This window comes from Cryptomeria japonica, chromosome 5 (assembly GCF_030272615.1).
Source record: "Cryptomeria japonica chromosome 5, Sugi_1.0, whole genome shotgun sequence".
Lineage (NCBI taxonomy): Eukaryota > Viridiplantae > Streptophyta > Pinopsida > Cupressales > Cupressaceae > Cryptomeria > Cryptomeria japonica.
Window position 1 is genome coordinate 704,872,985 of NC_081409.1, and position 14,825 is coordinate 704,887,809.

At 39.4% G+C, this 14,825-nt stretch overlaps 1 protein-coding gene across 1 annotated transcript; it reads left to right on the top strand.

The window, feature by feature from the left end:
* The first annotated feature begins 4,980 nt into the window (after positions 1-4,980).
* On the top strand, positions 4,981-5,616 carry LOC131876096 (uncharacterized). Its single transcript, XM_059220881.1, has one exon. It carries the CDS (start codon positions 4,981-4,983, stop codon positions 5,614-5,616), a length of 636 nt encoding a protein of 211 aa, XP_059076864.1.
* The last annotated feature ends 9,209 nt before the right edge of the window (positions 5,617-14,825 follow it).

Below are 14,825 nucleotides of genomic sequence, written 5' to 3' on the forward strand. Positions count from 1 at the left end.
GAAAATCCCAATTGCATGATGGAGAGTCCTCTTCTAATGGAATGCTCCGACTTCAAAAAATTAATGGGTGTCTACAGAAAGCCGAGGTTCGTCCTATTCTAGTTATTCAACCTGAACAAGTTGCGGAGGATGTCGAGTACTAGAATAATCATGCTCTCATATGCAAGTTTTTGGGCCTCCGCCTTGCATTGTCGGCGCTGGACTCTTGGGCCCGTCGGGTGTGGAATCCAGAAGGAGAAATGGAAATTTTGCTAGCAGCTAATAACTACTTTATGGTTATATTCTCGTGCATGTCGGATAGGAACAAGGTATTCGAAGGCGGCCCTTATTTTTTTAACCAGGTGGGGCTATTTATCAAGCCATGGCACTCGGGCTTTAATTCTGCAGAGGAGATCCCTTCTTGGGTGCCGGTCTGGATTCGCCTGCCAAGACTCCCATTGGAATTCTGGAGGGAGGATATTCTTCACTCAATTTCGATGCTCCTTGGAAAACCTGTTGGATCTTCTACACAGACGCAGGATCGTAAGGTAATTTCTTTTGCTCGTATTTGTGTTGAAGTTGATTTGAATAATCCATTGCCAGATTCTATAGAAATTTGTATGGGCTCGGCTTCCTGGATCCAACAGTTGGATTACGAGGCCCTCCCATTCAGATGCAGAATCTGCCATGAGTATGGACACCTACTACGCCGATGCCCCAGATATAAGAATCCTTCGCTGGATGCTCCAGTTCCCTCTAGGGAGGATAAAGGAAAGGCTAAAGTTTCTAATGGACAGGTTGACAGTGAGGGATTTACTCAGGCTAAATCTCGCAACAAGGGTAAAGGAAAGAGAAGAGCCTGGACAGAAAGGCGGACCGATGACACCTTTAATAGGTTTGATGCTCTTGAAAACATGGACCAAGAGGAAGGTATCCCAGTTGAGCTCTCCCCGGAGGTCTTCATTCAGTAGGAGAATCACGAGGGAGATATGTAGAGAGAGGATCAGCCTCTTGGTACAGGGGATCTACAGGCCGAGCAGCTAGTTGCTGATGGATCTCCTCTTGTCCAGAATACTGGGGATCTTTGTGGAACACTAGGTTCACAGGGACCAGCAGGGGTGTCCAATGTACCTCACAAGCATAAAGGGGCATCAGATCTAGCTAAGAAGGCTTCTATTGCTTTGGGTATTCAACAGAAGTCCTTCAAAAAAGGGCCTTTAGATAAACCAATAAAAAGTGGCAGGAAGACTGATCAGGAGAAAGTGAAGATAATGGGTGAAAATTTGGTGGAGTCTGGGTCGGTACGTCCCATTGATTCTCACTTCTCTCAGCCCCATAAATGATTGTGTTATCATGGAATGTAAGGGGGTTGAACAGCATCCCCAGACAAAAGGTTGTTCGCAGATTAATTGAGTCTCAGTCTCCTGATATGGTCTTCATTCAGGAAACTAAGCTTTCTTTGGATGGTTTGGCTAAGTGTGTTGCGTATATTTGGCCCTGTGGCTCTTGGCAGGGAGTGGGTGCCTTGAATAGCTCTGGAGGGGTGGCTTGCTTTTGGGACCCCAGGAAAGTCTTCCCTCTATGGTGGTTCTCCAGTCGGACATCCATTTCTTTGATAGCCACTAGTTGTGAGAATGGTGAAAGATGCTTCTTATCCAACATTTATGCTCCTACAGACTTTGCAGGTAAAGTTCAGTTATGGGCCCATGTTAGATCCATCCGGTCTTTGGAACCCCTTCTGCCATGGATTATAGCAGGTGACTTCAATGCTATCATTAGCCTGGAGGAAAAAAGGGGTGGGTTAGCAAAGCTAGATCAATCTTCTAATTTGCTCAGGGATATGATTAGCTTACTACGTCTCATTGATGTGAAGCCAAATAATAGAGTTTTTACTTGGAATAATCGGAGATACGGTGGCGAGGCTATTTCGGAAAAGCTTGATAGATTTCTGGTTTCCTGCTACTGGATGGACAACAGGTGGGTTACCAGTTCTGAAATTCTGGATTGGAGGGGATCGGATCATTGGCCTATTAAGCTTTCCATCACTTCCATCACTTTTCATAGGATCACCAAGAATCCCTCTTTCAAATTCCAGTTGATGTGGTTACGTGACTCTTCTCTAAATGATCTTATGGCCGCCTGGTGGTATGAGGGACTGCCTGACCATGGTACGGCTATGTTTACTTTCAGTAAGAGGCTTCAGCATGTGAAGTATAGGCTTAAGAGATGGAATAAACGTTGCTTCGGCTACCTACATGATCAAAAGTCTACTGCTCAAACCAAGCTTGATAATATTACCCGACAGATTTGAGACCATGGGTTGAGCTCTGAGATGAGTGCAGCTAAGACTCTAGCCCTTAAGGAGCTGGAAGAATGGGAGCTTCGGGAGGAGATTTTCTGGAAGCAGAAATCTGGTATTGATTGGCTTCAGGAAGGGGATAGGAACACTACTTTCTTCCACAACTCTGTTAAGGCACGACGTCATGGGAATTCTCTGTCCTCTCTTGTTTTATCAGATGGAACTCAGATCTATTCTTGTGAAGCTATCTCTAGGGAAGCAGTTAAGTATTTCTCTGATCTCTTTTCTAGAGAGGATTTTGGAGGTGGGCATGAGGAGCGCGACATTTTGGACTGTATCCCTCATTTTGTCTCTGCAGAAATGAATGAAGATCTATTAGATCCTATCTCACTTCCAGAATTGGAGAAGATTGTGTTTAATATGAAGAAGGGTAAGGCTCCTGGTCTAGATGGGTTCCCAATTGAATTTTTCCAAGAATTCTGGGAGATTATAAAGTTTGATCTTCTAGATGTGATCCAGGAGTCACACAGGAATAAACAGATGTTGAAGTCTATGAACTCAACCTTCTTGGCCCTCATACCTAAGAAGGAAGGGGCTGACAAGTTGGACCAGTTCAGGCCCATAGCTTTGTGTAATGTGATCTATAAGATCATCACCAAGCTGATTGCAGAGAGGCTCAAACCTTTCCTTGGTTCTTTAATCTCTGCGGAACAGGGAGGCTTTGTGGACGGAAGACAAATTCTGGATGGAGTTGTGATAGCAGCAGAGGCTATCCACTCTATGGCCAACTCTAAGGAGAAAGCTATGTTTATAAAACTCGACATGGCCAAGGCTTATGATCGGGTGAGTTGGGAGTTCCTTAAAAAAATTCTTCTAAAGTTTGGATTTGCTATGGAATGGGTTGATTGGGTTCTTAGCTGCGTGTCCTCAACATCTTTCTCTGTGCTCATTAATGGAGAACCTTCTGAGCTCTTTGGTGCCTCTAGAGGACTTCGGCAAGGTGACCCTTTATCCCCTTACTTATTCATTATTATGGCAGAAGGACTTGGCAGATTTTTAAAAGCTCAGGTTCGTCAGGGATTTATCCAAGGGTGGAGTTGGAGTAACAATATTCCTTCTTATTCCCACCTTCAATTTGTGGATGATACTGGGCTTTTGGGCAGGGCTAGAATCAGTGAGGCAGTTAACATCAGGAAAGCTCTAGATATCTATTTGAAAGCCTCAGGTCAGAAAATTAATGATAATAAGTCTTCTATCTATTTCTTCAACACTCCTAGGCTCATTCAGAATAGGATTGCTGGAATTCTTAGGTTTCAGATTGGCTCTCTCCCCTTAATGTATCTTGGGGTCCCTCTGTCCTTGGGTGCTCAACGGAGGGATTATTGGCAGGGGATTTTGGATAAATTCAGAAGTAAGGTTAGTCATTGGACCTATAGATGGCTATCTTCTGCTGGGAGAGTGGTTTTTCTCAAGTCTGTGGTGCAGTCTCTTCCCATCTACAGGTGTGGTGTCTAGATTCCCCCTGCTAGTTTTGTAAGAGATTTTGATGCTTTATCTCAGCAATTCCTTTGGTCCGGCAATCTGCTTTCCTCGAAGTGGAGTCTTGTTAAGTGGGAGACTGTGTGTAGGCCAAAGCATGTTGGTGGTCTTAGGCTTCGGTCGATGGACCTTGTTGTCACTGCACTGGCTGCCAAATTATACTGGCGTTGGTGTAACAGTCAAGATCAAGAGTGGGCCAAGGTTATCACCCACAAGTACTATCCTGGTGCAGATTGTTCAGAGGTGCCACGACTTCCTTTGGTGGGCAAAGGCTCCTGTATTTGGAATACTCTCAAAAGGGGAGCAAAAATTGTTAAGGAGGGGCTCTTCTGGATTTGCAACAAAGGCTCGGATACTCTTTTTTGGCAAGACTCATGGGATGGCAACCCTCCTATTCTTTCTAGCTTTCCCCAACTTATCCCCCTCTCTCAATCCTTTACTAATGCTGGTTGGATTAAGGTGGAACACTTTAAGATGGTTAAGCGCCTAGGACAGGTTGAGATTACCTGCTGGAAGGATCCCCAGGAGTGGCCGAGGGATGGATCTGTTGAGGACCGAGCTCTCCTCGCTCATGTTCTGGAGGGTAGATTTTGTAGCTCTCTCAATGGGAGGGACACCTTAGCTTGGAGTCCAAGTCCTAAAGGTAAATTCACAGTGGCTCAAGGTTACGCTGTTCTTGATAGGAACCTTTACGGGCAGGCAGAGGTGCACTGGTGCAAGAAAGTTTGGAATAGCTTTTTGTGGCCCAAGTGTAACTTTTTCTTATGGGTGTTGGCTCAAAAGAAATGCCTTGGGAGAATCTATGCAAAAGAGGTTTTCAAGGTCCCGCGATTTGTGTTCTTTGTCAGCATAACGAGGAGTGTGTCTCGCACTTGTTTTTTCTCTGCCCATTCTCAAGAGAGATATGGCATATATGGTGGGAGGCTTGGGGTCATGGTTGCTTTCATGCCAATTCTCTTATCGAATTTTGGGAAAGCTTGGGCAGACCTCCTGCGAGGACCTCTTTCTTACAGGTTGCCTGGTTGGTTGGTCCAGTCTTCATTCTCTGGAACCTTTGGCTGGAACGGAATCGTAGGATTTTTTGTGATACCAAATCGAGTAGTACCCATTTGTGGAAGTTGATTCTTAACAGGATTCAGGAGACGTTATATGCTAAGTGTGATATGTCTATTAATATTGATCTTGGGGATCAAGTTATTGTAAAGAATTTGAACCTGAAGGATAGCAGGCAGGGAGGTCGTCCCAGCAACAGCCCGAGCCATGGGAAGCAACGGGTGTGTAGAGATGGGAGGTGGTCCCCTCCTCCGACTAGGTTCCTGAAGATCAATACTGATGGGTCTTCCCGAGGGAATCCTGGGCATGCCGGCATTGGGGCTATTGGTAGAAGCGATGATGGAGATGCAGTCTTTCTTCTCTTTGTTTACAAGGGTGAGCATTCTAATAACCTGATGGAGGCCCTTGCCATTAAGGTTGCTATTGAGCGTGGATGCTCGTTAGGGTGGTGGAATTTCATCTGTGAGTCTGACTCACAGATTGTGGTGGATATGTTGAACAATCAGAGGCTGGATAATGTTAGTTGGCAACTTGCCTCTTTAGCCAGACAAATTCTTGGCCTTTGTAGGCTGGTGGACTCTGTCTCCTTTCGTCATATTCCTCGCGAGTGGAACAGGGTGGCCGATTGTCTGGCTAAGTGGGCTTCTGAGAATGTGGGTGAGTGGAATATTAATGGTAGGGATGAATTACCTGCTCAGTACTGTGAGATTATTGATCAGATGCTTCTGGAGGACAGGAGTTTGTAGTGTTGTTTTGGGCCTTTGGCTTTGTCTTTGTTCTTGCCTTTTGATTGAATAAATTTTTACCCCTCTTTTTTTTTTTTTTTTTTTTTCAAAAAAAAAATAAAAAAATATATTATTATTATAAATACTTTTACTAATATGTCTAGAAAATCAAATAGTAAGTATATATATTCCTTTTAAAATTTAAATAGAAATGTTTATTAAAAAGAATTATATTGTATACTATATAAATTCTATTTTGTATGAAATTATATCTAATTGGGTCTGCGATGATAGGCGCTGACAAACCCCCGTTTGCAACCATCCCCAACTCGGTCTTCGACACTGGAGGCACTTTTGGCAGTAACTACCAAACTAGTGGCGAGATCTCCAAATCCAACATGGCAGATATTAATAGCAGACATGACGGCTCCTCTTACATTCGCATTACTCCGGTGCCAGGTGTGTTCGTTCCATCCTCCTCTCCCTCTAATGGCATTAATTTCATTAGCTCCACTGCAGATCCCGTACCCACTTCTCCTCTCTCGGCTCTGCCGAGGGAAGATATTAACAGTAAACTACCTAAAAACTCTCTGCACTCCTCTCCTCCTCTCGACCGCCCTAAAACATTTTCAGAGGCCGTAGCTACCGCAGGGATTACTCTTAACGCAGAGGCTAGGTTTACCGTTAACGATGGAACCCATCAAGCCGGTAAGAACTCTGGAAGCTCCGAGGTTTTCTCTATTTCACCTAATTTTGAGATGCGTGCTGAAATACTTGAGGAAAAATCTAGGTTAAAAAGCATGGCTATTTTCTTTTCAGCTGTTGAAATAGATAAGGTCCCTCCGCGAAAATTTCTTGATGATTGGTTTCATAATTACTGGAATCTTAAACTAGGTTTGCATATATCGTTCTATCAGCAGATTCAAAAAGGTTTGTTTGTCATTTTTTTTGTTAACCATGAGGCTCAAGCAGAGGTTTTAAAAAAATAGTATTGGGTTGTTGGCTTGACATCCTTTAGGGCTATAGCTTGGTCCCCAGAGGCAAATTACGAAGAAGTCCTAGCCCTATCGGCCCCTCGCTGGATTTTGGTAAAACACATGCCCCCGTTTCTGTGGCGGTTCATCCCTCAACTTTTGCAACCCCTGGGAAAGGTCATTCGCATGGATGACACTGTTCGTTTCGTTCCACATATGGACGCCTGTGTCCTCTTAGCTCTAAAACCTGGTCTGGAAATCCTACCTAATCTCAACATTAACATCGAGAACTCTGAATTCTGCTGTCCTATTGTGGTCCTTGGTGGACTCAATGCTTGCTTTCTGTGTCGACAAGAAGGACACCAACGGAAGGATTGCCCTATCATTCAAAAGAAAACACTGCCTAAAAAACCAGAACCCTCAATGGTGGTTGAAACAGTTAATCAGATGGTTAACTTCAATTCAACTAACACATCTCTTGCTACCCCCATCCCTAACAATCCCACCCCTAATATATTGCATTCCACTCCTACTGACTGTCTTGAAGCCTTACCCGCGGATGGTTTTCAAAATGTGACTAAAATCTCCAACAAGCGAAGGAGGAAATCTAATAAAAATCCCGCATCCAGCCAAAGCCATCCCACCCCTGCTAGGGCTAACAGATTTGCCCCCATTGAAATTGCTTCTCCGCTCTCTCAACCTTCCCCATCTGCAGATCTCACTATCTCAGAACAGCCCAATTCCAACACCTAGTGTAGTACCCTTAATGAAATCAGCGATGATTATAGTATTGCGGTAATTCCTGCCCTGCCAATCACATCTAGGGAAAGATGCCCTACCTTGACTAAAACTATGGAATTCGACAGTACCTTTGATTGTGAAGATGAATTTAAAATAGGGCTCCCGTTGTCTAAACGAAGAGGGAGATCCCCAGGTTCCAAAAACAAAAGTGCTAATAAAACTGATGAAGGAATCTCTGCTATTGTGATGAACCCGAATATGGACTCATCTGAACTACGCATCCCTCACCAAAATGTTTCCTCATGAACTGTGTCTCCTGGAATGTGTGGGGATTAGAGTCCCCCGATAGGAAATATGTCATTAAGAACTTCCTTCAATCTTGTCATAAACTAGATTTCCTTATGTTACAAGAAGTTAAGGCTACTGGTTTCATTCTTGAATCCAATTTAAACTTTCTTTGGAAAGATGCGATAAAAATTTACACCTACCACCAGAAAGGCAAAGGGGGTGTTGCTTTACTTATTAATCCTAAATTGGAAAGATTTATAACTAACCGTGGGATCTCCCCGTGTAACAGAGTGGTCTGGGTCACTCTCAACTACAATAACTATGAATTTGGCATTTGCTCTATTTATGCTTCGAATGATCCTAAAGAAAGAAGTTCCCTTTGGGAATGGATGACTTCCCTCCCCTGCATTCCTTGGGTCATTGCTGGAGATTTCAACATGGTTGAACACTAGGACGACAAAGGTGGGGGCCTCCCTTTTGCTTGGAAAGATATGGAAAAATCACATTGGTTTAAGATGAAAAACTCTCTGCAACTTTATGACCCTCTTGCTGGCAATAAAAACAATAATCTCGGGCCTTGGTATACTTGGTGCAATCATCAACAGGGGAATGATAGAATTTACTCCCGTCTCGACCGCTTTTATGCCAACAGAAATCTTTTCTCCTTCCTCCCTAATGATCTTGGTAACTCCGTTCTTGTTACTCCCTCCACTCTGTCGGATCATCACCCCATCTCTGCACCTTTTACCTTCAACAAGGCCCCGATTAGACCCAACACTGCTAATTCCAAATTTCTCCTTAATGTTAGCCTTCTTAAAGATACTGATCTTCTTGCTGCCATCCACATTATTAACATCATTAATAAGACCAATTTTCTGAAGGATTTAAAGAGGGACATTTGGAATAGGAACATCCCTGCCTGGCAAAATCTGCTCAAGACCATTGGTCAAAAGAAAGCAAAGGACTTCCGATTCACTGAGAAAGCTCTCTTGGTTGAACTAACTAAGGCAGAAGTGAATAACCAAACTAATATCACTGACCTTAACTGTACTTCTCAGGTTATGAAAGCTAAAGATGCCCTCAGAAGACACCTTGTGACTAAAACCAGAGGTGCTAAGGTTAGATCTCAGACACACTGGCTCCAATATGGTGACCGTGGTTCCAATTTCTTTTTCAAACTTATCAAACACAAACATTATAATGAAACTATTGAAAAGATCATCCATGAGAACCATGAAATTTCGGACATTGGTATGATCAAGTACACTTTTGCTCAATTCTACCATAAGCTCTTCTCTTCTGAAGATACGAGGGAAGCCGCCTACCTCAGAGATCAATGCAAAATTCTTATCCCTAAGGTGGTCTCCTCTGAAGATGCACTTTGTCTTGCAGAGGATATCACTTTAGGGGATATCAACAATGCCATTAATTCCCTCAAAAATGATAAAACTCCTGGCCCTGATGGCCTCCCCATTGAATTCTACAAAGCTAATCAACACTGGATTGCCAAAGACCTCCTCGAAATATACAATGAAGCTTTGGCCCAGGGATCTCTTGGTCCATCTATCAACAAAGGCATTATTAATCTTATCCCCAAGGATGGGGATAAAGCTCTCATCAAAAATTGGAGACCGATTACGCTCCTTAATGTTTCCTATAAGATCTTTGCCAAGATTCTAGCCACTAGACTTGCTGGAATTCTTCCTAAATTCATATGCTCTACCCAAACTAGTTTTATTAAAGGTAGGTATATCTTAGAAAATGTCCTTACTAGCTGGGAAGCCATGAACTGGGCTTCTCAGTCCAGTCAGAACTCGGGCATGTTAATCCTTGACTTCAAAAAAGCATACGACAAGATTGAATGGAGCTTCATTCACATGATGCTTGAAGCTTTTGGTTTTCCTCCCTTCTTCTACAAGGCTGTCAGTATGCTTCTCCAGGATGCTTGCACCCAAATTGACATTAATGGCTCCCTGTCTGATACCTTTCCCTTGGGAAGGTCCATACGGCAAGGTTGCCCTTTGGCCCCTGCTCTCTTCGCCATTGCTTCTGATGCTCTATTTTATCTTCTTAGAGATAATACACTTTCCCCTACTATCCAAGGCATATCTCTCCCCAACAATGAGGAGCTCATCAACAGCCAATTTGCTGATGACACAGCTATTTTCTTTAAAAATACTGCTGATAACTTTGAAAATCTGCAATCCAAGTTAAAGATATTCTGTAAAATTTCTGGAGCTAAGATTTCGCATTCTAAGTCCATCTGTCTGGGATGGAATGAACACCCCCCTGAATGGTTTAAAAATTATGAATTCCAATGGGGAGGTCCCCAAAAGATTGTGAGATATCTTGGCATCCCCTTTGCCATAAATCCCTCACTGAAAGACATGTGGCTTTGGGTCAAAGGTAAAATCACTAAAAAATTGAATATGTGGCATAACCGTGCTATTTCCTTTGCTGGTAGACTTCAGGTCTGCCAAAAAATCTTATCCTCTTACAACATTTATTACTCCTCTGCGTGGATGTTTAGTAATTACCAAATTTTTGAGATTCAGAAGGCTGTTAGAGATTTTTTATGGTCTGATGGTCAAGGAAAAAAAAAAATGCACTCTGTCTAGTGGAAATGGTGTTGTACTGATAAACTTACTGGAGGGCTGGGACTGAAAGACCTTAGGATCCAGGGTATATCCCTGGTTGCCAAATGGATCTTTCACTCCATGAATGGAGATGCCCCATGGAAGATTCTTGTTAGGAATAATATTGAGAGAGGCTTTCCTACTAAGGCTAAATTCTGGAATAACATGCCCTTTAATGATTTAGTCATTGGTAACTTCCCCATTTCAGTTCAAGGGTCAGAAGTTTTTAAATCTATCTGGAAAGCCTGGAATATTGTTAGACCATTTATTGTTAACAAGGGCTTTCATGATGATACTCAAATTTATGGTGAAAGGTCCATCTGGTGGAACCTTAAACTTTTAGGGAAACCCCTTGCTCTTCTACAGGGTTGTTCTGCCAAACATTGGGCCAGCAAAGGTATCATTAGCTTTATTGACATTTTTGAACATGATAATTTAATTAGCTGGGAGGAACTGAAAAATACTTTTAGTCTCCCAAACTCTCAGATAAAAACTTATAACATGATTCTTAAAGCAATGCAAAATCTCCCTCCTACCTGCCATGTTGATTCTCAAAGGTACTTACAATGCAAATGGCCGGATGGGACCATCCTATCCAAGATTAAAGCTAATAACATTTACAAAATTCTTGCATATGATGATTCCATCCGTGGCCATATTAACAAAATCTGGTACTCCTCGCTGGATGTTTCTTCTTGGAAGAAGTTTTTCGTTATTCTTTGGAAAGGTTGGGTGGAACCCAAAATTAAATGCTTTAAATGGCTCTTTATTCTTGACAGACTTCCTATTCAGAGAAATAACCATGATAATAATCTTTGCAAAATTTGTAATCTTCCGGAAACCAGCAGACATATCTTCTTTGATTGTTCTTTTGCTAGAAATATTTAGAATCTTTTTGGCATATACTACCCTACTCATGTTTCCATTATTGAAATTGTTACTGGTTATATTAAAGGTCTCAAAGTTGATTCTAATATTTTTTGGAATATTTTATCTTCTAACATATTATGGCAGATCTGGAAATGCAGAAATGAAGAGAAATTCCAGGACACTCCCCGGGTTCTTACTGAGTTTTTTCTTAAACTCACATCTTTAAAAATTTCCTTGCAGGTGCACACCACTATGATGATGGATCATAAGAAACTTCGTAGATTTCTTCAGGATGGACATGCCACCTTTTTTGCTTTCGAACTCAAGAATGGACATGAATGGAGGAGAAACCTGGATAACCTTCAAGTGTTTGAGAAGACTTTGGATAAAGTGAGCAAAGAAATCAAGAGAAATAGAAACTCCAAGAAAGACATCTTAGCCATGCTTCCGAAAATTCCAAATAAGAAAAAAGTTGCATGGATGGAAGGAGAATAGGGTTGGACCACCTGGGTCGATATCACTGATGGACACCTCCATTAGTGGTTTATTGGGCACCTTTTTCTGCTTACTGTTATTAACTCTAGATACTCCTTTCGTTTTGCTCTTATGAGCTGTATTTCTGTTGGGGCCTTGTCCCCTTTTTGATACTATGGATTTCTTCATTGTAATCTTTTTTTGATCACTTTATAATCAATACAAAAAAATTATATCTAATTCTTAAAACTATCTATTTATTTTTAAGAAGGAAAAGTAAAAAAAAAAATTTAAAAGAGAGAGAAAAGAAATTTCTTTTAAAATTCTCTTAGAAATTTAAAATATTAAATTCATAAATTATAATTGAACATTTTATGTGGAAATGTAACCATTATAAAGAAAAGTAAGAACTTTAATATGAGAAAGTTTTACTTATCTAAATTTTAGAAGTTTCTAAAAAACTAAAACACCTCCATTTTCACGTTAAGGATAGAGAAAATGAAAATAGGAAACATAGCTTTTCATGCATGGAATATTTTGGGAGAGAAATGATAATATAAGAAGTAATAGAATGACCAGTGATTCATTTCTCATGCAAAATGAAATCAGTTTTAAGGAAAAAGATTTTTAAAGTAAAATTTAGGAAATAAATATGAGTTTCCTACATACAAGGATAAGAAAAGGTAAGATAAAATAAAACAAATAATTATTATGAAATTTATATTTCTTTAGTTTCTATTATGTTTTAAGATATTAAGATAATTATTATTGGAAGGATAAGTTTAGATAAAGAAACATGTTTTTCTCTCGAGGATAAAATATGTCTTCTCCTATATAAGTTAAGAGGAGATGTAATAATGCAATTTAAAATAAAAAACTTAATCCTCACCCAATTTGTCTATATAAGCAGGGAATTGGTTTTCATTTGGGGGTTGTCATTTATTCTTTTGTACAATAATAATTATATTTTGAAAAACATTTTGAACATCAGTAATTTGTTTTGGAAAAGAGAAAATAATAGTTTTGTCATTTAAGAAAAACACAGATTATTGCCTATATGAAAGTGAGGTATGTAAATTAATTATCAGTTGATCTTATCTATGTTGTGTTGCTTTAATCCTCGAGTTGTCTTTTCCAAATCATGTATTCATAGTTCATTCAAGTATGTTTATGAGAGCTTCTGTGCAAATGTGAATGCAGAGATGCAAAGAATATAATAATAGTGTTATGCAAGAACATAAACAAATATCTTCTTTTTTACTCCATTCCACAGACAAACTATGACAAAATCTAGGTATTACAAATAATTTATTTATTTTTACTAGAACCAAATATTTTATTTATGTAGAGATAGAGTTAAATGAACTAAAACTTTCACTTTAGCATGAATAATTATGCATAGTATAAAGTCTATCTCTACTTGGCTGAAAGATAAATTGCTATATACATTTACAGATAATATTTAAATAATTATATTAACTTAATGAATTATGTGAGAGGATATAAGGTTACCTCTAATAATGAAAATTATCATAAATAGGGGTTAAGAGATAATCTTTTATATGCTTTCAGATTAAATAATTTTTTATCATTTTTCCTTTTTGTTAGTAGGTTGGCATCATAGTATGTGATATTGAATTTACAACTAAGGGTTAAGTAGCTTGAATCAATAAGAAATTATTATATTCAAAAACTTGTATTTCTTTGTAATTGAGAGTAGTTAAATCCTTGTGTCAATAAAGACCATAAGTCCCATGGCTTGAATCAAATATGAAATGGCATACTTAGGGTCAAATTAAGAAAAGATTCTTGTTAATAGTTAGATTCCTTAGATATTAAATATCTAGGGATATGAACTATAATTTTTATATTAAAATCAATTAAATAATAACTAATTAATTGGTCCAATTTCTCATATAATGTTCAAAGGTACTTTTAACCAATAATTCATACAGCATATTAATAACAAATGTTGGAAAATTATAGCTATTTAATGATTTTTTGGTTATTTCAAGATTAGTAACATGCAACATGAATATGATTATCAAAGCTTGAGATGTCATAGGCCTTGGTAGGATATTGACCACTCATTATCAATGCATGTTAAGTATTATTGTTCCTCGAGTTCAATTAATTAATTCACATATCTTATTGGAATGAATTTCTTGAAAGGTGTAATCAAAGTTTTATAACTAGACTTGTGAATAGGCATTGATTGATGCATTTGTATGCACTTATGTGCTTTGCTTACTTTATTTTAGGTTGTATCAAGGATGAAGGTGTCATATGCATAGGTGTAGTTTAGTGAGATTCTATGTTGAAGAAGCCTTTTTGGAATTAATAGATATGTTGTGCTCTCTTTATGAATGTCATGTATATAATTTTTATCTATAGTTCATAAATTTCGGGCTCAAGAATAGATGCATGGATGCATCATGTGTTTTCTCCATGTTGAGATATTTCATGTTATGTTTATCTATTGAGATAAATGTGATTGAGATGGAATTTGAATCTCAAAATAATTTTAGAGGGATAAGTAAAATAGTTGCTTTTGTATTCACTCATGTGGTTATATGCAATTTGTGTATATATGCTATCATGACACTAGTATACTTTATTGCACGAATCCATTACTCTTGCCAGATTTGCATTGTTAGTCTACCTTGTGTTGCGTCGGGTGTCTTTCGTATCATGAAAGATTCTAGGAAAGTGTAATTGTTACTACTTATCAGATTGCCATTAGTTTTATGTCAAAGTTATACTATATACTCTAGTCGGTTAATATTACCGAAATATTCAGTCGGTATGCACAGTCTAGTCGGTTACAGAAGAAAGCAGTCATAGAACACAGTATACACTGAGCTGTCTATCGAGCATCATTTCATGTTTACCGAGCAGCAAATATGACACACTGAGTTGATATACACCGAGTGAAACATGTTACCAGATTCATTGAACCTAGACATGCATAGGAAAATGTGTTACAAGATTGAGGCACATCTAACCGTTATCACATTGGAAATTGCACTAGAAGATTGTGTATGATTTTGAGGTCATCTAACCAATGATTTTATTTGCATGATTATTCATTCAATAAATTGTGTTTGTAAGATCGAAGCAAGGAATTGGATCACCGTCATAAGAGATCTTTTTATACAGCACAAGTTGTTAAGTGTATGTATGGGTGTGTGCATGAATGTAAGAAGACTATTACAGAGACTCAGAGGTCACTGAGAAGGTTTTTAGA